At 33.8% G+C, this 23561-nt stretch overlaps 1 protein-coding gene across 2 annotated transcripts in view; it reads right to left on the reverse strand.

The window, feature by feature from the left end:
- WAPL (WAPL cohesin release factor) overlaps positions 1-23561 on the reverse strand; it is a 75970-nt gene that overhangs the window by 12203 nt on the left and 40206 nt on the right. For both annotated transcript variants that reach the window (XM_065922738.1, XM_065922737.1), the window contains exons 5-12: positions 9744-9839; positions 8546-8698; positions 8139-8275; positions 7303-7414; positions 5264-5491; positions 2208-2319; positions 1762-1859; positions 997-1073 (exon numbers count right to left, since the gene is read on the reverse strand). In XM_065922738.1, the coding sequence (XP_065778810.1) occupies positions 997-1073; positions 1762-1859; positions 2208-2319; positions 5264-5491; positions 7303-7414; positions 8139-8275; positions 8546-8698; positions 9744-9839 (1013 nt within the window). The remainder of the gene's footprint in view (positions 1-996; positions 1074-1761; positions 1860-2207; positions 2320-5263; positions 5492-7302; positions 7415-8138; positions 8276-8545; positions 8699-9743; positions 9840-23561) is intronic.

Consider the following 23561-nt stretch of genomic DNA (forward strand, 5'->3'; position numbering starts at 1 on the left):
AATGTTTGATGATCACATTCAAGCCGCATGAGGTGTACATTGGGGCTTATCATATTATTGTCTACTCTTATCTCTGTGTGAAATTCTCCAAAATAAGAAGTTAAAAAACAGATAAACTTCAGTCAGGCTATAGTGGGCCTTTGATACTAAGGACTTTGGGCATACATCCAAAGACAAGAAATCACATAGATTTGGAATTTGGGATTATTTTTACAAAACAAAAACCTGAGGAAGGTTAACCCACTGTGGTGTAACGCTGGACAGGCTACAGGCCAGAGTACCAGGGCAGAGATATCAACAACTAAACAGACATATTAGTAAGAAGCTACTGTTAATAAGCTAGAACCAAGACTGGAGACATACTTGGAAACTATACACACCGAGGTGATATCATTAGCCCAATGTCAAGAAAGCTGGGTAGAGAGTGTGAAATGAAGGAAGCTACATATAGATCTGGGAAAATAGGTGTAAATAAAAAGCAGAAAGCAGCTAGTAAAATTCACTTACAATAAAAATAAGGACTAATGCTTACTATATGCCAAGCATTGTTTTAGGCTTTACATATGTATATTAACTCCTTATATATATTGCACATAATCTATATTATATACAATATACAAATGATATTTTAAAATCTTTTTTAGAATTATTATTTAAAATACACATTTAAAATATGTATCACATATAACTTAAAATACATTAACATATATACTAATTCTTTTACTGCAACAACCTTGGGTAGGTATACACAATTATTACCCCCCTTCTGTAAGAACATGTAAGTTCAGAGCTATAGGGCTGATGTTCTGAAGTTAAGATCCAAACTCAAGTCATTCTGGCTTCAGAATCTGTACTCCTAACATTTGTACCTTACTGCACTGCTTCTTGTTCACAAAATTTGACAGACAGAAGTACTTTATGGAGAAAGGTGACAATGGCACTTCCTTTAGAGTCAATCCAAATGCTTTAACAGCATGACATTTCAGAAAAACTTACTTAGCTGATGAAACAATGAGTTGTGAATCTTTATAGGCAATCAGGTAGCTTTGATTCTCTGGATTATGCACTGTTACCTAAAAGGGAAAATTTTGAAATTTTGTGGCAATCCATAACATTCATTCATTCACACACAACACAAAGCCTCTAAAAGACATAAAGATGAGGAAGAATTAGCCCTTGTTGTCTAAAGGGAGTAACAACCGACATGTTCTAAATTTAAAATAACAGAGCTACTGCTTTATTACAAAATCAAAACATCACTGTTATAACTGCTTGCTCACCGTTAATATATTCTGTACTATACATTCATTGTAATGAACTACCAAGCACTTTAAATGTCAGAAAAGTGCTGTTACTAACTTAATAAACTAATATTTTAAAGTTCTTAAGTAGACTCATTTAGACTTAAAAACTTAGATGTTTAATGTACTTGACACTCCAGAAGAAAAAAGGAACAATGTGAATTTCATCTGTGCCAAGAACTTTTCATTCACACTAAATTGTTTTCCCATAGATGTCTCATAAAGTACTCAGCTAATCCAATCTGATCAACACAGTCTATGCATCCTGAAATTCACTGGCAGCATAAATTCTAATCTACATTGAACTAAGTCATTCATAAAAGTCAAAAAACAAACAGGCTGCACTACAATCTCAATTTGGATTAACCAAAGTGAAACTCTAGAGATATATAAATTATGACAGTCTCACATAGCACATTTAAGATTAAATCATTTTCTTCAAATAGCTGTCCATACTTACGCTTTCTAAAACTCGTAAACATCTCTCTGCTCCCCATAATGAGGCTACTAGTTTCTCTTCATCCTCATCTTTACTTAAATGATCCACACATTCTTTCACTAGGAGAAAGGAAATGGACACAGATTAATACGTCTCATCACTTTAATACTTACCTCCTTTACTAACATTAAAAGTCATCTGTATACATGCTATCAATGTGTTGGAACCTCTCTGAACATTGATTTTAAGTTTTATACAGTGAGATGCTGAAATGTATAAGACTCTAATTTATAATAATTAACTTTCCAATATCAAACTGTTAATGGCCTTTTCTATAAAAGCTAGGATTTTTAAGATGCTACTAAAAGGAAGAGATCTTTTCAAACTGATGCAATTATTCTTTGAAATATATAAACAGAATATTCAGGTTTTAAATTTAAAAATGTTGTATGTGTAATATGTCATACCTTTATCTACAATATGATCCAGACCACCCAAAAGCCGTAGTTCTTCTTTAAACCAATCTCCTGCTCGTTTAGAAGTAAGGGACAGTAAAGTCTCCATAGCTAAATGCCCAGTCTGAAAATCAAAAGCACCATTAACGAATATTGACTCTGAGTAGTAATTCTGAGGCAACACTTTTAGAGATTGCTTTTTAAAAAAAGGAAATTGCATGCTACCAGCCCACAGTATTTTTTTTAATACAGTAAATGCTTTTTAAAAGTAAAACTAGTTTAAAACTGGTATCAGAATAGTCTTAAGCTGAAGAAGTGTTTTTATCCATTGGCTTGTTTTCAGAGAAGATCCATTAATTAAAGTAGTCTATCAGTCTATCAGTTCTGCCAGTTCGATAAAATATATACTGGTACCATCATATAGGCAGGCTCAAGGGCGAATCAAAGGGTATATTTAACTGTAGATCAATACAATGGACTAATTTACCACAAAGGTTGTAGCAAGAAATACTCCAGAAACAAGGTGTGGGTGTGTCAAAATTTTTGTCCACTGGTAAAAACTGGTATCTTATTGCTTTGCTTTATGTTTTCTAACTATAGCAAATGAGCTTATTTTCACATATTTTATCAGTTACCTGTAAATTCTTTTACTGTAAGTCCCCTGTCAAATATTCTTCCCTTTATATTCATGTAAAGTAGCTTCTTTTTCTTACTGTTCTATATATTTTCTTATCTATTCTGAACAAAATTCCTTCTTTAGGGTTTCATATTCACCAATTTCAAACTTTATACTACAGGGTTATTAGCAGCTTGGATACTTTGGCCTCTATGGCAAAATGATATATAAACAATGATTTAGGACTACTACTGGAGGAAGCAAAGAACACTCAGAGCCATCTTTATAAACCACGTTAGGTTTATTCCATCCCTTCATTTGCCTTCAATTGTTAATTTTACTTTTTACTGCATTTCTTTTAAAAAGGGCAACTTGGTTCCTATGACAATAAAGGAACTTTAGTATAACAAAAGAAATGCTTTAATGTAACAAAGCTGAAAAGACCTGGTTATCTTCCCAAAGCTTACGCTTTGAAAGATGCAAGTTTACAGTAAGTCCTGCTGGGCTATTTTGAACTGAATATAAATTAGATTTAGAAATGCAAAAAACACATCAGCAAAAATCTTAATATTACTGATTTAGAAGAGATTTTATTTTATACCTTACAGATTTTACTCTGTACTTTAAAAAGAACAAGGTTGATGTCCAAGGTGACAAATACAGATCTAGAATTCAACACCACAATAAGTGATTTAATTTTGCTCAATTCTCATTCTGAGTCCTTGAAAGAGTAATAAGATCAGTTTGGGCAGGGTTAGCTCATGAGTCACAGCAGTGAAAATGAAGACTAATGAGGCTTTCTTTGCTTAGGAAGAAAGGGGCATAGTAATTTGATGTTAATACAACAAACATTCGTTAAGATCTGATGCAAAAAAGCAATTTTATTGTTTGTTTCTATAGGCATAAAAAGGACTGTTTGGTATTTTAGGGTACATTCAGTATATGTTAGTATTTTAAAATAGCTTACAATTCAAACACTTTATTTGAAACTGGAATAGTTCTCAAAGAGTTAAAACACAACCAAATCACTAATCAGAATACTATTCAGCAACTGTGAGCTCAGTTATCTGAATTATATTTTAATATTATAATATTAATATTTAAAAATATCTTTCCATGGTACATTAAGAATAGCAACATATTTCAAGGAACAGGTTGAATAATGAATAAAACAAATGATGTGCAGGAGACAGTCACTGTACAAAACAATGCCTACTGTTAAAATTTAAAACAAACACAATACCCAGGATTAGCTGAAGGGGGGGGGGCCCCACATCCTAATATTAGCAACTGTGTGTTCTGGTTTTAATCATGTGAGTTAACTACTTAACATAGCACAGTTATTATACTGGTATTTACCATCCTAGTAAATTCAATAAATGATGGGAAAAAATTCAACAAGCAAGTTTATCATCTTTATTTAAGAGCAAATGCCTGCAAAGAATCTAAATGTTCAACAATATGTGAGACAAAATGATGATGATGATAGTAACAATTTTTAAAAGCTGTATTTATTCAATTATGCAGCAAATAAAAATTATAGGCTCAAACTTATGCCTTTATAGCATTAAAAAAAACAGTATATGTTCTAAAAGTGTTAAAATTAGAAGTATGAATGAATTTTATTTTTTTATGAATGTATTTTAAAATTAGGATACAAATAGCTTGGTGAGGTAGAACAACTGTTTATTCACTTTGAGCATAATAGCTCTTTTCTAATCTTAATATTAGTGAAAGTACTAAATAGACATCAATTTTGTATCCTGTCTTTTAATGTTAACTTGCTTTCCCCCTCAACTCCCACTCTATCTGAATCTATTCCTTACTCTACCTTAACTAAGAAGATTAACAATCCTAATTCATTATATGGCTAGCACAAAGCATTCTGTAATTTTTGAAAGCAAATATTGCAGTCTTCAGTTTAGTGGAGAGTAGAAAAACCAATAATTATATAATGTTGCAACTGTCTGAAAGTCAGGTATATATAAATAAATAATCCTATTTTTTTCAAAATGACAAGGCCAGTTATCTTCCACTAGCCTACTAATCTTTGGGGATATTCTAGATTCTACAAGTTTTAAAAAAAAGCCAAAGGAAAGTGAAACTTAAAATCAACCAAAAGCAACATAATCATCTTAAATGACGAGTTGTACTGAGCATAAGCATAGCCATGGCCATGACCCTGAGTATGAAGGACACTGCTCTACGGAGCAGTTCATGCCTAGGAATCCTCTTTTTGAGTCTTGGTCCCTTGCAACAGTAAATCAGACATCCTGAGATACTCTGAAATAAATGAATGCTCATTGAATATGGCTCTTTCTGAAGATCCTTTAAATCTTTATTCCTAAAACCCATATAGTGTTAAGAATTCAAGTTCCTAATAGCCTAAATGTAATTCCTACATTTTAAAAAAACTGACATTTTCATTTTACAACCAAAGGAAGGAACTCACCGTTATATTTTCTAGATCAAGGTGCTTATTGTGTACAGTCTCACAAAGCCTTCGAATTTTTTCTTTGATTTTGTTCATGTCTTTCTCATTCAGCAGTTTAGCTGAAGAAGCATCTTGTTCCAGTTCTAGAAGTCGAATCATCAGATCTAGACTAGCTCTATCAAGATCCATGTTTAAACGATCTCTACTCAGTATGTACATGAGGGCAGCTGTACAAAGGGACAGATTCTTCAACAGACCCAAAAAGGGGAAAAAAAGTTAATGTAAGCAATTAGTGACAATTTCAGGCAACAAAAGACTATTGTGACATTTGTTTACATTTAGAAACCTTGAAAATGTTTTATTTAGTGAAAATCTCCCTCTTAAAATATTCTAGGGAAATGTGATTTCAATAAATACATAAAGCACCACTGCTTAAAATTTTCCTTTCTACAGACATTCCCTATACGAATGTCTCAGAGCTAGAAATGTTTAAGTGGGATTATATTTTTTCTGGCCATTCTGTGCTAAATGAAGATTTTACAAGACATTTTTCAGTTATCTAATTCTACTTTATAATATACTTCACTCTTTGTTCTTTATGATATAGTGAAGTCAAATTTCCATTTAAAATCAATAATGTAAATGTGTTTTAAAAAATAAACACAGCTGGGTTTGTGTTAATACATAAACTCAGGATGCTCAAAGAAACATATTAGACTCATTTCTTTAAAATAAACCTATCAGGTCTGGTTGAACCAAGTAGTTTTTTAAAAAAATCATTAATATCATGAGCTCTCAAAATCATTCAGATCAGGTAGTTAACACATTCAGCTTATAAAATCTACAAGTACCGAAGGTGATATAGATAAGCATTAATAGAACATAAAGGTCTATGTTAGAATAATTCCCAACATTTGGGATATTTTGTACTTAAAACATTTTTTCTATATATCTATTTTAATTGAAGTGTACTCGATCTTACATGAATTTCAATGCACAGAAACACAATTAACTATCTAAAGATTTAAACTTTAAATCCCCAAAATTCAAACTAGGTTTCTAATTAACTGCTTACAGAGCAAAATATGTTTGGAAATAAGGCTTTGGAGATCCACTGCCACTAAGAATATACATTAGTGCCTTGGTCCTCTCATAACTTCGTAAAAAAGCACATTAATTCTTATTTCTCTTCTCCCTCATTGTTTTGAACCTGCTACAACTTGGTAACTGACTTATCTTCACTTGGACTTAAGTGTATTGCTTTCAGTTTCAGAAGACTCAGTATTAGATTCTGTCACCTAATCTATACTTTGAATATAATTTTCCTGAACAAAAATATTATAAAGCCATTTCAAATTACCACCACTGATGATTAGTAATGATTTTTTTCTAACTTTGAAAATGTTAAACCTAACCTTTATATGTAAATATGCTCTATTTTTTAAGAGAAAGTGTCAAGTCATAATGAAACTGAGGATATGATTCCTTTTCACAATGGGATTCAACATCCAAGCAAAATATTTAAAATTTTAATATCCAAAGTTTTTATTCATGCTATTAGTATCACAAAGTACTAAAAGTTGCACGCCCCCCCAACAGTACTTTCTGATTTGAGGTAATCAATGCTTACAGAACTAAATATCCAGTACGGTAGGTATGTCATGTCATACAGTGGTTAACAGTATAAACTGACAAGGAGGAAAAAATGTTGAGCAAATAGTCTGAAATGATTCATCAAGCAAAAAATTCTGGCATTAAGTTTTTCTAAACATTTAGCAAATATGGGGCTTCACTGGTGGAGGTGAAGAATCTGCCTGCCAATTCAGGAGATGCAGGTTCAATCCCCAAGTGGGGAAGATCCCCTAGAGAAGGAAATGGCAACCCACTTCAGTTATTTTTGCCTGGAAAATCCTATCGAAAGGAGACTGACAGGCTACAGTCCTTGGGGTTGCAAAAAGAGGTGGGACACAACTTAGCTACTAAACAACAAAAACAAATTTAGTAAATATAAACTAGAATTCTGAAATAATGCTTCTCAACCCCAGAAACTTAAATACCTGATGATGCTGGGAATCATCCAAGGTTTTAAAGACCATTGCTACCATTCCGTGTGCTCTCAGGTGCATTCGAAAACTGGGCATGGCACATTTAGTAGCCAAACTAATAACACTAGAAGAAAACAGACTAGGTTAAGGGGACTGAAAATAGCTAGTGTGTTTTTTAAATCTGCATAATACCTAAATAAACAACAGAGTGCTCGGGGGTGGGGGGTTTATGTGTGTCAAAGCATTGCCCATGCAAATCACAATATAAAGACATGGGCAAACCAAATTTATTAAATACTTACTGATGCACAGTATGTGATTAGGTAGGCTATATTAAAAAAACACAAATAATACATGATTGTCCTCAGTGTACTCTTTATATTACTGCTACCATGAAAAGCAAAAAAATCTCAGGTGTCTTCCATGTCTCTGATCCATAAAAATTATAAATATATAATTGGACATACTCCAAATGACTGGATAATTCAATCAAACCAAGATATTCAAACCATTATATATGCAAAAGATGACCCAAACCAAAACATGCTTAAATCATTTATCACTTGCATGTATAAAATCTGGTGCTAAAAAAGAAAAGATTCTTTGGCATAACACTTTTAAGCATCTGGAAACTGAAGCCTATGCTATGCTAAAATGCTGTATCATCCAACTTTCTTTAGTCCCTGTAGGATCAAGTCCCTTAAAAGAAATCAATCACATTTTAACATCACTGGCTATAACCTACACCTATGATAAGACAAATTGCAAATGTTTGGCTCCACTGAGCTAAAAAATTTTAATGAGAAGGAGCATGTATACAATTTTCAAATACAAAAATAAGATCTTACCTAAGGCAACGTGTGTTTAGAGGCTGAGTGCTCTTTAAGCCACTTAACAAGTACTCAATGTCATCAGTGAACTCTTGGTTTTCACCAAATTCCACCACATCATTGAAGTGCTTCACGTGCTGAACAACAGTATACAACTGCCAAGAAAAAATAAGTCCACCTCTTTTGTAACTATGAAGTAGCATATTTAAATCTATGAACTTGCTCTGCTTTATTTAAAAGTGTATAAAGTAAGTTTATTAGATAGCAACCAACAAGTGTTTTAAAAACATTGGTAGCAGTAGGACAAGGTAAGTTCGTGGTTCAAAACTCAGTATCAGTTTACTGATATGTGCTCAAGACATCAAAAGGCTAAATTACATACAAAATTCTATCCACATGCAGTAAAACTGTATATGGATGCTTACTTCTTTGTCTTCTTTTCTGCATTTCAGTGCAGTAACTATATCTTGGTAGGGCTGAGTAGGTATTGTCACAGTTTTTATCACTTTGGGTGGTGGTGCAGGAGCCTTAAAAACTCCATCATCTTTTTGATTTTGCTCCTTTGAAGACAGCCTCACCTATTAATAAAGGTATTAAATTAGTTGCTCTAAATAAATATATAAAAATAGTAACATCTCATCTACTTGGTAAATTTAGTTTAAGAGTAATAAAACCCCAATTCTCCCCCTCAAAGGTAGGGGGAGACCTCTGAAAGGTCATAAGGGATACTTCAAAACTTTCATGCACTATAAGGTAAGACTTCTATGTGTTTTACTCACAAAGAACCACTCAGGAGCTTATTCTGGTCTTTTCAACCTAACATTTCATACAATTAGTTATCCATCTCCAGAATCATTAGAAGGAATACAGAACCAAAATGACATACATAAATAGCATTAACAAACAACAACAGATAGACAAAAGAACTTTTAAAGTATAGGAGTCCATAGTTCATGGTAGGAAAAGTCAGCCATAAGAGCATGCACAATAATACCTAATATGCACAATAATGGCTTAATACTAGTAAAAGGAGCTTAATTAATATATCAAGAAAACAGAGAACTGTACATTACATTTTAGAATGATCTCTATCCCTGTTTTTTATTGTCTATAAAGAACTCATTCTTTGACAGCTCCATATGACTGAGGTGTCACTATTACTCTGTAAGTATTAATGCATGATCCTACCAGTTATTCTGGAGCAAATAATTTGCTAAAAATCTTTTTCAAATGTGTTTTGAATTGAAAGGTATTACTATAATGCAAGAAAAAAGTTCTGCTCTGAAAAACAAATTAATCACTCAAAGCCACTTTAAGATCAGTGTAGGATATGCTGATATAGCTCTCAATCATTTAAAAATTCCATAAAATGTGGATCAAGAATTGTCCAGTATTTTTAAGGCTTTCATTCATAACCTAGTTAACACCAGAATTTCTGTTGTCCTGCCCACAATCCTTACTTTGCCAGTGAATTAAACTAAAATCACTAAATTTCAGTGAAGAAGTTGAAAATAAACTATTAAACAGAAAAGCTAGAGATTTTCAAATTATAAATGAAGATAGCAACTGCTTAATTTAATATTCTTCATACAAACATGAAATTAAAAAGCATATTTCACTTACTGTGACACTCTGAGGCTTTACTACTGGTGGCGCAGGTAGTTCTTCCGAGTCTGGATGATTCCAATGTCTAGCATTATATACAGCTTTTGTAGGAGACTAGAGGAAAGAGAAAAAGATCAACTATTTCCATCTTACTCTGCATCCTTATAAGATTATCACATTTTAAAACTAAAAATCACAAAGAATAATTTATATAAATTGGATTCTTTACCATTAGCACCAACTGGGAAACCAAGATACACAATATCTGATTTATATTACCACTATGCTCCTACCATGCCAATGGAAGATATGGAGCCACTGTCCTATTTTGATACAAAATCAACAATCAGTGTTCTGGGCAACTCTTACCAACCAAGAAAAGAAATTAAACCTCTTGTTTGGCTTATATTAACTTATTAATCCATACAGTTAATTCAACCTGTTCTTTATTCCTCATACTACTGATTCATGCCCTACATTCTTCCAACAATGAAAATCAGGCAGCTTACAACAAGGGATAAAAGTCCTTATTCATTTAGGTGAAACTGGTGAGTTTTCAGATGAGTGTCATTATTCAAGTTTTCAGGTTTTATATGAAGGTAAATACTGTATGTATACCAAATATTACATAACATAGTGGAATCTAATTCAGTACTACACACTAAAATATATGCAAAATGTATAAAAATGCATACGGGGTGGGATAAAGATGTAAATCACCCCACCCCAGTACAAGTTAGTTTACTGCCAAATCAATATACTATAAACTTTATGAAAAAGACCTTTCGGCTTTAACACTCTGAATTTAAAAACTGAGGATAAATGACTATGAGCTTGCATAATCAAATCCACAAAATTAAATCTGTATTAAAAGGAACAAATCTTCATTTTCAAAAGGAACTGATTAAACAGACTGATAACATTTTCTCCATCATTTACAAAAGTGATGTTAAATTATGTCCTTTAAACTTCAAATAATCTCATTAGAGATTTTTTGTTTGTAAGAGTATAATTAATAATCTTTGTATTTTCAGTATTACATATAAAAAACAGGAGTACAAGAAAAGAAACATACTTCAAGGCTGGTCAAAAATCCACATAAAAAATTAACCATCTTCCTTTACTAGCCTCAATGAAGTAACATTATTGGAATTAAGCATCATTCAAAGTTATCTTTTTATATAAATATCTTCTTCAAAATAACCATGCTGTGACAAAAACAACTGTTTAAGCTCCAGAAGAACTGGTTTTTCAAAAGACAGAGCTTAAACTAATTCACATACTAATTTTAGTAGAAAATCTTAATGTGAAAAGGAATCTACTGTGAAACTTACATAAAGCAGAAGGTCTCACTTGTACTGTGTATACAAAGACATTAGTATTCTTGTATATTAGCATAAAGTAATGCAGTATTAGTAAACTAAAGCAGTTTATGCAATGACTTGATCAGGCCTTGTGAGGCACAACCACATAGAGCAGACTCAACATAAATTTTTAAACCTCTATTCCTCACTATTTTTCTCTCAATATCTATATAATTTACATGCCTGCTAGTTGTTAGATCCCTCATTTCAGCAACCTCAAATACCCAAAGCACAGCCATAAGCCCAGGAAGATAACAGACTTTTTAAAAGAACAGGTGCCTCAAACCTGAAGCACTTATTTTTAAAAAGCACTGATTTCAAGTAAGAATATTTTGGATAATATAAAGGTTATCTGGTTCCACCAGTAACAAAATAGCAGAAGCCAACGTTCTAAATTAAACAGATTCTGGAGATAGGGACTACTACATATAAAACATACACACTACTACACATTAAACAAATAACTTAAAAAAAAAAAAAAAAACTAGTTAAGAGCTTACTGTGTAGCACTGGGAAGTCTACTCGATACTCTGTAATGGCCTATATGGGAAAAGAATCTAAAAAAGAGTGGATCTATGTATATGTATAACTGATTCACTTTGCTCTGCACCTGAAATTAACACAATGCTGTAAGTCAACTATACGCCAATAAAATGTTTTTAATTAATAGCAAAATATAGATATATATTAAACAGACCCCCTTCTAGTTAACTGCAAGTGGCAATACACCTAACAGTTACAAAGAAGAGACAGCAACCAGATGGTGTGGATTAAAATCCAGATAAACAGTAAGTTCTACTACTACTTGTTACTAAATATTTTTCTCATCTATAAAATAGTATTCATAACAGTATCTACTGCAAAAGGGTTGTTGTGAGGATTAAATGAATATATGTAATACACATATTAGAGTGCCTGAAACAGTATGTACTATACAAGTATTATCACTGATGGTACTAATTATAATAACTATTATGTGATGATGTGCAAGTCTGAGTTCAGCATCTATATAAGAAAACTGGAATGTGTATTTACATATATATGTGTATATATATACACAGACATCTACTCACATAACAGAGGACTGAAATAAAAGGGATAACTGCCATAAACATACTCTGTTAACAAACATTATTATAAAAAGCAGACTGGGATATACTGTTCTAATTCATCTCAAAATTCAACAATATCCCTGATAAATACAGAGGCAAAAATCCTCAACAAAACACTAGAAAACTAAATTCAACAGCACATTAAAAGGATTATACATCCTAACTATATATAGGATTTATTCCTGGGGTGCAAGGTTAGTTCAACACATGAAAACCAACCAATGTGATACACCACCTTTATGGTGAAGGACAAATATCACATAATCATCTCAATTGGTGCAGAAAAACCACTAAACAAAATCCAACTCTCTTTAATGAAAAATATTCAACAGAAACTGAAGGAAATTATCTCAACAGAGGTCATATTTTAAAAGGCCCACAGCTAACATCATACTCAACAGTGAAAAAAATGAAAAGCTTTTCCTCTGAGGTCAGTAACAAGGTAAGGATGTCCACTCTCACTGATTAAACACAATACTGAACATATAACAAAAGTAATCAGGCAAGAAAAAGAAATAAAAGGCATCCAAATAGAAAAAATTTTTCTCTGTTCACAAATGACATAATCTTGTATAAAGAAAACCATAAAGATTTCACACACACCCCAAAAAAAAACCACCGTTAAAACAAATAAAAATGTATTCAATAAAGTTGTATTTGAGCAAACTCTGGGAGATAGTGGAGGACAAAGAGAGGAGCCTGGCATGCTGCAGTCCATGCAGTCACAGAGTCAGACACGACTTAGCGACCGAACAACATGATACAGAACTTATTTGCATTTATACACACCAACAAAGAACATCAAAAGAGGAAGTGGAAGAAAATTAAATTCACAATAATATCAAAAAGAATAAAATGCTTAGGAATAAATTTAACCAAAGATGCAAAAGATCTGTTTGCACCGAGGACTACAAAACACTGAAATTAAAAGACACAAAGAAATGGAAAAACACCCTTTGTTCATGGATTAGATGACTTAGTAGTTAAAATGGCCATACTACTCAAAGTGATCTACAGCTTCAATGGAATTCCTGTTAAAATCCTAGTGGTAATTTCTATAGAAACAGACCAAACCTAACACTTATATGGAATCTCTAAAGACCCAGAATAGTCAAACAATCTTGAGAAGTAACAAAAAACCCATAGGCCCCACATTTCCTGATTTCAAAACATTACAAAGCTACAGTAATCAAAAGAGTAGGGTACTGATGCAAAGACAAATATATAGACCAAGTGTACAGAATATAACACCCAGGAATAAATCCACATATATATGGTCAAATTATCTTTACCAGTGGAGACAGTCTCTCCAACAAATGGTGCTTGAAAAACTAGATATCCACATGCAAAATAATGAAACTTGACCTTCATCTTATACCATACACAAAAATATTTTTAAAACTTAAAAGTAAGACCTGAAGCTAAAACTCCCAGAAAACATGGGGGTGGAGGGAATACTTAACAGTGGTTGTAGCAATGACTTCTTGAAGCACAAGGAACAAAAGCAAGCATAAACAGCTAGGACTACATCGTGAAAAGCTTCTGCACAGCAAAGAAAACAAGAGTGAAAAAGGCAACCTACAGAATAGAAGAAAAACCTTCAAACCATTTGTCTGATAAGAGATTACTATCCAAAATATACAGGGAACTCCTATAAGTCAATAGCAAAAAAAGAAAAAGAAAAACAGGCAACGGACTTGAACAGAACACTGAGCACCAAAGAATTGATCCTTTCAAATTGCGGTGAAGACTCTTGCGAGTCCCTTAGACAGCAAGGAGATCAAAACAGTCAAGCCCTAAAGGAAATCAACCCTGAATAGTCATTGAAAGGACTGATGCTGAAGCTGAAGTTCCAATATTTTGGCCACCTGATGCGCAGAGCTGACTCATTAGAAAGGACCCTGATTATGGGCAAGACTGAGGGCAAGAGGAGAAGGGGACAAGAGGATGAAACGGCTGGATGGCATCATCGACTCAATGGACATGAATTTGGCCAATCCCGGGGAGACGGTGAAAGACGGGAGGCCTGGCGCGCTGCAGTCCACGGGATCAGAGAGCTGGACACGACTGAGCAGCTGAACACCAAGTATGACCCTGCAATCCCACGCTGAAGTCCTCATTCAAAAGAATTACGAACAGGATCTCAAAGAAATACTTGTACATCCATGTTCAATGCAGTATTTTTCAAAATGGCCAAAAGGTAGAAATAACCTAACTATCCATCAACAGAGAATAAAGAAAATGTTATATATCCATACAACAGAATATTACTCAGCCATAAAAAAAAAAAAAGAAAAAAAGGAAATCCTATCACATGCTATAATATGAACCTTCAGGATGTTACCCTAAATGAAACAAGCCAGTCACAGAAGGACTTGATACTGCATGATTCCACTTATAAGAATTCTAGTCAAACTCATAAAAATAGAAATGGTGGTTGCCAGGGGCTGGAGAGAGGCCAAAATGGGGAGTTGCTATTCAATGGGTATAAAGTTTCAGTCAGGCAAGATGAAAAAATTCTAGAGAACCATGGTACAATATTGTGCTTACAGTTAACAATAATATACACTTAACAATTTCCTATGAGGTAGACCTCATGTTGTAGTTTTTATCACAATAAAAAAAAGAATTTTGAAAAGCATTTGAAGCTTAACAGTATACAGAATAAACACTCAAGTTATATTCAAAAGATACACATGAACACTTTGTTTACTCTGTTGAATAAGGTGACTTAGTAAACACTATTATTTTAAAAGTTTTGACAAGGTTTTGCCATTTTATTTTTTTTCCATTTATTTTTATTAGTTGGAGGCTAACTAATTACTTTACAATATTGTCATGGTTTTTGCCATACATTGACATGAATCAGCCACGGATTTACATGTGTTCCCCATCCCGATCTCCCCTCCCAGGTTTTGCCATTTTAATGCTAAAGACTAATCTAAAAGAGTGAATCCAATGAGAACTGTTGTTCCCTACTGTTAATTATTTCAAACTTTTACAAAGTTAATATAGGGTTTATTACAGGGCGCAGGATGATTTGAGGATACACCCTACTATTTAAAAATTAAAATAAAAAAACATATGCATGTGGTTAATACACACACACTGGGGCATGGGTCAGAGGTAAGATATGACCAACACTGGCTCTGAGCGCTTCACATCATTCCAAATGGTCTAACAATTTCACATGCACCTAAGTGCATGTCACACAGTGAAAGTGACTGTGCACAGTATCTACAAAAATACCTGACAGCAATCAACTTTTCATGGAAAACAAAAATCACTCTTATCATTTAGCAACCTAGCTAAATTTTAACTGGGTCATTTCTACCAAGCTTATCTTAAATCTTGTTCATTTTTTTTTCTGGTTTAAAAAGTAGATGTATCAAATTAACTAGATTCCTTAACTTTTCAGTGTTAAAGTTATTTGTTGATTCTATTTCTTCTGAAATCTACTCCAAAGAATACTTAAAAACAAAGCTCTTAAGACTATTTAACATCCCAAAGATTTGGAATCATTTTAGTATATGTCAATCCTAGTAATCTTAAACATACTAACATACCATACTATTCCTTTGTTTCAATTCTCCAGGTGCATGACAAATAAGAACTTCAAACGTAACACTGTGTTATATAGCTAAGGAAAAAATATGCCAGTGACAGACGCAGGGAGCGTTTATCTATGAGAGAGAATTCAATTTCTACAAAAACAACGGACAAAAATTGGTTTTTACAATTATAATGCAAGGCTATGGTTAACAGATTGGCTTGCTGAATCACAATTAGAAAAAAGAGGTAAGAAGAGTTCCTTCATGAAAAGCTAAGAAGAAATGACAATATTACTGTATTCTTTATTGAGCTGGCACTCAAAGGGGGAAAAAAATTGGAATAACTGCTTTTAAGCCATGTAAATTTTTTAGCAGTACCAAACTTATTTCTGAGTTTTAATGAGTACTGTGTACTAGATGAGGACAAATACAGTAAGCTGATTAGAATTCATCCAGCCCTACCCACACAAGGATATCATAGCACAATTGCATTCTCACCAGTAATTCTATCAGCATGCGCTACAACTAAATGATTTTGAAAAAGCCAAGTGCCACAATGCACAACTGTGCATGTGTAGCACTTTAGTGACAATTCAGAAAGGGAGAAAATTAATCTGGATTTTACTTTTTTTTCATTCTTAAGGTTTCTTTTTGTTTAAGATGGACAGTAGAGACAGAGAGTATTTGAGGAAGAAAAGTTCCACAAAGATTAGGGTACCTTTTAGCTCTTTAGAACTTTGTTTTAAACATAATGATATAATCTCAGATTGTCTTAAACTATGACCAAAACAGCCTTAGAGTAAAATTTCCTTATTTGTTTAAATATTCAGGACATAATTTGAGGAAAAACTGTACCTATCCCTAAACTAAAACCAAAAATGTCTCTACTGCTAAGAACTAGACATTAAGAAGTGTTAAGATGGAGCACTAAGCAAAGGTATAATCTACCCGTACATAGGATAAGTAGAGCTGAAAATTTTTCCTGATTCAATTAAGCCCTACAGATAAAACTTTCAAGATACAGTTACTTTTATGAATAAATTGTCAACTCCTATCCACAAGAACAATTTATCTGCTACTCAGTTGTTTTAACTTCAAAAGGATTTGTAACAATTTTATAAAACTTTATAACAGGTATTGCCACATCAAAATATCATCTTAAAATAGCATAATTTGAGCATAAGCTCTAAAAATTTTAGTAAAACTTTATAAAACAGGTACTTGCACATCAGAATATCACCCTCAAATAGCATAACCTAAGCATAAGCTCTAAAAAGTCCAAATAACAAAACATAAAATAAAATACTTGACACTCTGAAAACTACTACTGTTAAGCCTACAGCTCAACAATTATTAAAATAAAAGATACTAGGATGAGCCACGATTCAAAAAAAAAAAAAATCAGCTGAAATAACCACCAGTTTTACAACTAAAACTATCACTAAATATAGAATGAACCAGTTGTATTAGGGAGATGACTTATCCAATTTAGAAACACAAAAAGAGAAGCTGAAAATATCTTGAAATATGGCTAGATAATATTCAATCTCCCCTTCATTTTCCTTTTAAGAATATTTAGCTGGACACATGCTTGCCCTGATTTTCCAACATCTCTTGCTACCTGTGTGGGCATATGACCAGGTTCTAGTCAATGATACATGAACAGAAGTGCAGTACACCTTCTGGATCCTCGCCTTCTAGAGATGCTGAATGCCTCCCCTTCCCATTCTTACTATTCGTATTCTTCAATACTCTATAGAGATGGTAGAATACTACAACAGAGGAAGATGGGTCCCTGACAATATAGCAATTTGAAAACAGTCCAGAGATAAACAGCCAAGGACTGGTAAGCCAAAGAAAAATAAGCTAGCTACTGAAAACTAATTTGAGATTTCTTTTACATTAGCTGAGTCAAGTGCTATTGAAATTAGTTAGGACTAAATAATGATAGGAATCTAATACATACATAAAATTTTGCCAACACCAGACTTGTATATATGTATCCTACACACATATAGTCTTAAAAAGAAACAATCTGAAGGATATAAAGAACATCTGCTAGAATAGAACAAGGAAAAAACACAATCTAAAGTTGACTTTTCTTTAAAAAAAAACTGTTAATATATATACTCTAAGGAAGATCTCTATGAACTTACATGGTGTGATTTCTAAGAATTACTTCTAAACAAAAATTTTAAAAGAAAGCTAAGTGCAAAAGTACACATATAGATGCTACCTTTAACTATGTAAGAAAGGGGGGAAATAAGAAAATGCATGCTTTTTTTTTTTTCTTAATGCTTGTGTTTATACAAAGAAATAGAGAAAGGATAAAGCAGAGAACAATGAACAGTTTCTGACCAGGGGTGGGAGACAGGCTAGAACACTGCTCAACGAAGTGACTCTTCATTGAATTTACCTTTCTGTATTGACTTTTGGAAGCATGTTAATGTTGTGCATAATCAGTCAAATAAATTAAATAAATACAAATGAAAGGGAGAAAAAAACCTAAAAGTGAAAGCAAACCAGAACAAACAAACCTACTCACCATTCAAATGAACGGCAAATACAAGGAAGGGAACACAGAAAGCCCAAGAGACAGGCAAACAGAACTAATCTCAGTAATTTATGAGCACAGTATTCTTCTTTACACCTCGAGACGGGGAATGTAGGGTAGGACAACTGCAGGATTACAAATAAATTCTAAACACATTAGTAGAGTTATTTATTGTATTTATTTATTGTATTTATTGAACAAAGCAACTCTGTACCTGTTTTAGACCTATTACAGGTTTGAGTAAACGCGCTGATACTGCTGCGAGTCAAGACAGAAGGCAGGAGAGAACCCTGTCAGTCGGTCAGTTCAGTCGCTCAGTCATGTCCGACTTTTTGCGACCCCATGAATCGCAGCACGCCAGGCCTCCCTGTCCATCACCAACTCCTGGAGTTTACTCAAACTCATGTCCATCGAGTCGTAGGGACGGGCTATTGTTGAAGTTAGTGTGAACTCATGATTTCTAGAACAGATATGTGCAGGAAATCTATATGCATATGCATACATATGTAGGAATCTATATGCGTTTAGATGCGTATTTCCTATCTCCATCTCCAAAAAGGGCCAAGACGTGAAGACCATGTCTATTGTCCCAATCTTAGTCTCTACTCCTCACTAAAGCGAATAGAACTCCTCAGAGAATGGGCCTGATTCCAGGGCTGGAGCAGAGCACATATGAGATGAATCTCGAACACTGTGTTATGCCAAAAAGTAAGAAAGTGCTCCCAGAATGATGGGGGTATGTCACAGTGACAGAAGAGCCACACTAGCCACATCATGACAAATGTACTTATAAAATAATGAATTATGAACCATTTTTTTAAAAAAGGTAGTGATTCATGAGTCCATAATGATAGAAATAAAACAACCAACTGAATAAAAGTAAGTAAATAAAACAAATGGGGAAAGGGGTGGGTTGATGCTTACAGCAGTGTTGAGAACTGACTAAATGATTATTTTACAAGCAGCACAGTTAAACACTGAATCAGAAAGGCATGATCATGCATATTAAATCTAAGAGTATGAAGAACAAGGTAGCTGAACAGTCTCTTCAAAGACTGCATTTTAGTTACAAGAGGAAGAAAATAGTTACACAGCAATTATGTAAGGGCTGACCCCTTGAACTGGGTGATTATAATTAACCTCCATCCAGAGGTGGTACACTGAACAGAATGCATCATCGCTTACACAGTAGTTCAGCCCAGAGTGAATAACCTGAATCTAATCATGAGGAGACTTCAGATTAAACCAAAATGAGAAATTACTTTTTAAAGGGAGGATCAGGGAAATGTCAATGTCATAAAAAACAGACTATAGAAATGTTCCTAGTTAAAAGAGACTAAAGACACAGTTAAACAGCTAAATAAAATACCTCACGCAGACTGGATCCTGTACCACAGAGGGGGAAATGCTACAAAGCACATTACTGCGTCAACTGACAAAACTGAAGCACAGATTAGGTAAAAGTACTGGAACAATGTTAAATTTACTAAAGATGATTACTATGATGTGGACATTAACTAGAAAATAGACACTGTATTTAGGAGTAAAGGGCTAATGATACATAGGTACATACACAAACTCACCCTTAAATATTCAGGACAAATGAAAAAGCAAATATTAAGATAATCAGGGTAAGGAATGTTCATTGTACTATATTATTTTTGTGACTCTTCTGTAATTTTTAAATTATTTCCAAATATAAACTATTTTAAAAATTATTTCCAAATAAGAATATTAAAAAATTTTTAAAAACTTCCTCAGAAAACTTGTAAAATAGAAAAGGTATAAATCATCATTCTATCAGTTAATATTTCAATTTCTATGAAACAACTAAATCAAATTCAGACAAGAGTAAAAGAAAGAAATCAAAGAGTAATAAAAAGAATAATTCAACTTCAATATAGGCCATCGCTACAAAATGGGAAGGAATAGATATCCTTTATTTATGTTCTTAAATAAAATGTTAAACAGTTCATCATAACAAATGAAAGTTCAACAGCAATACTTCTCACGTGAAGCACAGAAAAAGATGAGAACATAACCTATACCTTGCCCAAAGTTGGTAAGAGTCTTCTATTTTTAATGGTTTTTCCCTAAAAAGCCAATGGGCCACTGACAGTCTTCTTTGCCCTGGCTTCTAAGAAGCTCATAGTTGTATTTGTGGTAGGTCCCTAGGAAATCCATCAAGACCAAAGGGCTTGAATTTTGGCTTCAACTCATCTAATCTTTGGGACTTCCCTGGTGGCTCAGACAGTAAAGAATCTGCCTGCAATACAGGAGACTTGATTCGATCCCTGGGTTGGGAAGATCCCTGGAGAAGGGACTGGCTACCCACTCCAGTATTCTTGCCTGGAACATCCCATGGACAGAGGAGCTTGGAGGGTGCAGTCCATGGGGTCACAGAGTCGGACACAACTGAGTGACTAACGCATCTATACTTTTTCTTAGCACATGTTCCCCCTGGTTATTTTTCAACCTGGTTCTACCAAATTCACCTCTTTCCACTATACAAACAGATCTAGAAACAACACAGATGACAGAATTAGGTGACAAAAGACACTGAAAATAACTGTGACCATATCCCACACAGGTACAAAGGTAAGGGAGACAACTATGTTAAGTAGACGAGGAAGATATACAAAGACCCAAACTAAACTTTCAGCAATGAAAATTACTAGTAAGTGGGATTAATAGCTAACTAGACAGTGGGTAGCTCAAACAGTAAAGAATCTGCCTGTGATGAGGGAGACCTGGGTTCAATCCCCGGGTTGTGAGCATCCCCTGGAGAAGAGCATGGCAACCCACTCCAGTATTCTTGCCTGGAGAATTCCATGGACAAAGAAACCTGGTGGAGCCTACAGTCCATGGATTCACAAAGAGTCAGACATGAGTTAGCGACTAACACACATAGACACTGTTGAAGAACCTGAAAATGGTCAACAGAAAACTATCTAAACTATCTAACCAAATGAAACCAAGACTGAAAAAATTAAAAAGATGGATAGAATGGCAGCACACACTGGGAAAAGTTTCATCAAGCCCAGTAAATAAATGAGAAGGTAAAAATTAACTCCCTTCACAGACAGCACCACTTTGCGCTGAACTTCTCAAATACTATTTAAATTTCACCTAAACTCCCCAGTTTCCCCAAAATTCTATGAAAATTTTTCTTTGGTAAGATCTCCTGTGAGTGCAGTATCCTTTACTGCAATAAGTCAATAAGCCTGATTCTGTTAAGACTACAGGCTATCTCTGCTGATTTTAGGCTGATTCAAAGTAAGACCAGTCCCCAGAGGGGGAAAAAGAGCCAAAAACTATTAGAAGAAAATTGGCTAAAATTTCCCCAAATTTGATGCTGACCAATTGTCAAATATAAAAAAGCAAATATTTAGTACTATACACATACTTTGGATTCCCTGATAGCTCAGTTGATTAAAAATCTCCCTACAATGCAGGTGACCCTGGTTCAATCCCTGGGTTGGGAAGAGCCCTTGAAGAAGGGAAAGGCTACCCACTCCAGCATTCTGGTCTGGAGAATTTGGACTGTATAGTCGATGGCGTTACAAAGAGTAGGACACGACTAAGCAACTTTCACTTCACTTCACTATACACATTCTTTGCAGAAAGATACTTCCAAAAATCTTAGAAATAAACATTTATGAACACTTTCTGTAGCTCAGACACTAGGAACTTAATGCTAGGGGAAAAAAAAAATATATGGTCACCATCCTCAAAAAACTCCCAGTGTTATACATCTGATGCTAATTTATGGTCATCATTATAAAGTCACAGGAGTATCAGTAAGTTCAGCAAAGAGTTTTCTAGATGTCAGAAGCACAATGAACTCTAAAGAAAATATATTACAAATTGGAAAAACAAATTCCAAACTATAAACACCCTAAAACACACACACACACACTCTCACTCTCTCTCTCTCTCTCTGTGTATGCTTAAGTGTCAAATGTATGACAGAATTCCCATGCTCCTGATTAACTCATGGCTACATTTTCTCAATTTGAACTTCATTTTCTGGGAAATAAGCTAGAGTGAAATATTTTGAATTTTCCAATCTTAAAGGAACTTGAACTAAAGAAAACAAAAAGATGCCTTATTAAAATCCTCCCAGAATAAAATATTAAAGGGAAAAAAACACCAGAATTAGATCACATAGAGAAAATAACTTACATTTTCCTACATCTTTATAGAATGCAGATCAATGATTTAAGTACATGGCTTAATGTTTAAGTACGTGGTTTAATGGTATGTAAATACTACCTATATAAAAGTAAGAGAGATATGCTTGCTTTGGAATAAATATGAAATACTAAGACTACTCAAAAGTTTCCATGGGGAAAAACATTCTATTAATACCTCACTTTCTAAGACATTTATCTTTCTCCTTTTAATACCCCCAATACCTAGCACTGTGAAATGCATGTAGTTATGTGCTGAATTAAAACAATGACAAAGAAAAGCAAACTAAAACTGACCCTCTTCCATACCCAGGTTCAACCAGAACACACTCAGCTTCAACAACTCTTTGACTCACCAACCTGGGAACAGTGGCTTTTTTATTTTTATGCTCTGGCCAACAATCCTCTCATCAGCAGACCAACGGCTAGAGTCTCTTTTTCAGACTTCACATTCATCTATATCTCAGATCTCTAGTCCATGAGAATATAGTAAATCTCATACTGTTTTGATGACTGAATCCCAGGATGGTCAATGAATCCCCAGACACAGAACAAAGGTAACCAACAATGTGAAGGAAAAATAAGCTGCTTCATCAGAGTTCTGTTAGAGAATAATACTATAAATGAACATCTGTTCTTCAGTAAGAGGTGTCCTTTGAAATCACTTCAACTTTTAAGATTCTGGTTTTAAGTTGATTGACAACCTATATGAACTCATTTTATAAAACAACAAAAAAAATGAGTTTACAAAATTATAAAAACTACACTTTAAAACCGCAGCTTTACACAATTTTAACTTTCAAATACAGTTAAGTTTATTAATAAGCTGATAATCAAGTTTTAATTTACTTACCCAAAAACCTACTATCCTGTGTCATATTGAAAAACAGAAGGGAATTTTTAAAAAAAAGTCCAAAATGTTCCTTTGAGAGTCAAACAAAAGACACTACCAGATGGGCCCAGCATAAAACCACAGGGAAATGATGAAAGTGAAGGTATAAATATTTGAGAATTGAAACTAAGACTGACATTATGGTTAGTTTCATCAATGACCCAGCAATA

This window comes from Muntiacus reevesi, chromosome 2 (genome assembly GCF_963930625.1).
Source record: "Muntiacus reevesi chromosome 2, mMunRee1.1, whole genome shotgun sequence".
NCBI classification, from domain to species: domain Eukaryota; kingdom Metazoa; phylum Chordata; class Mammalia; order Artiodactyla; family Cervidae; genus Muntiacus; species Muntiacus reevesi.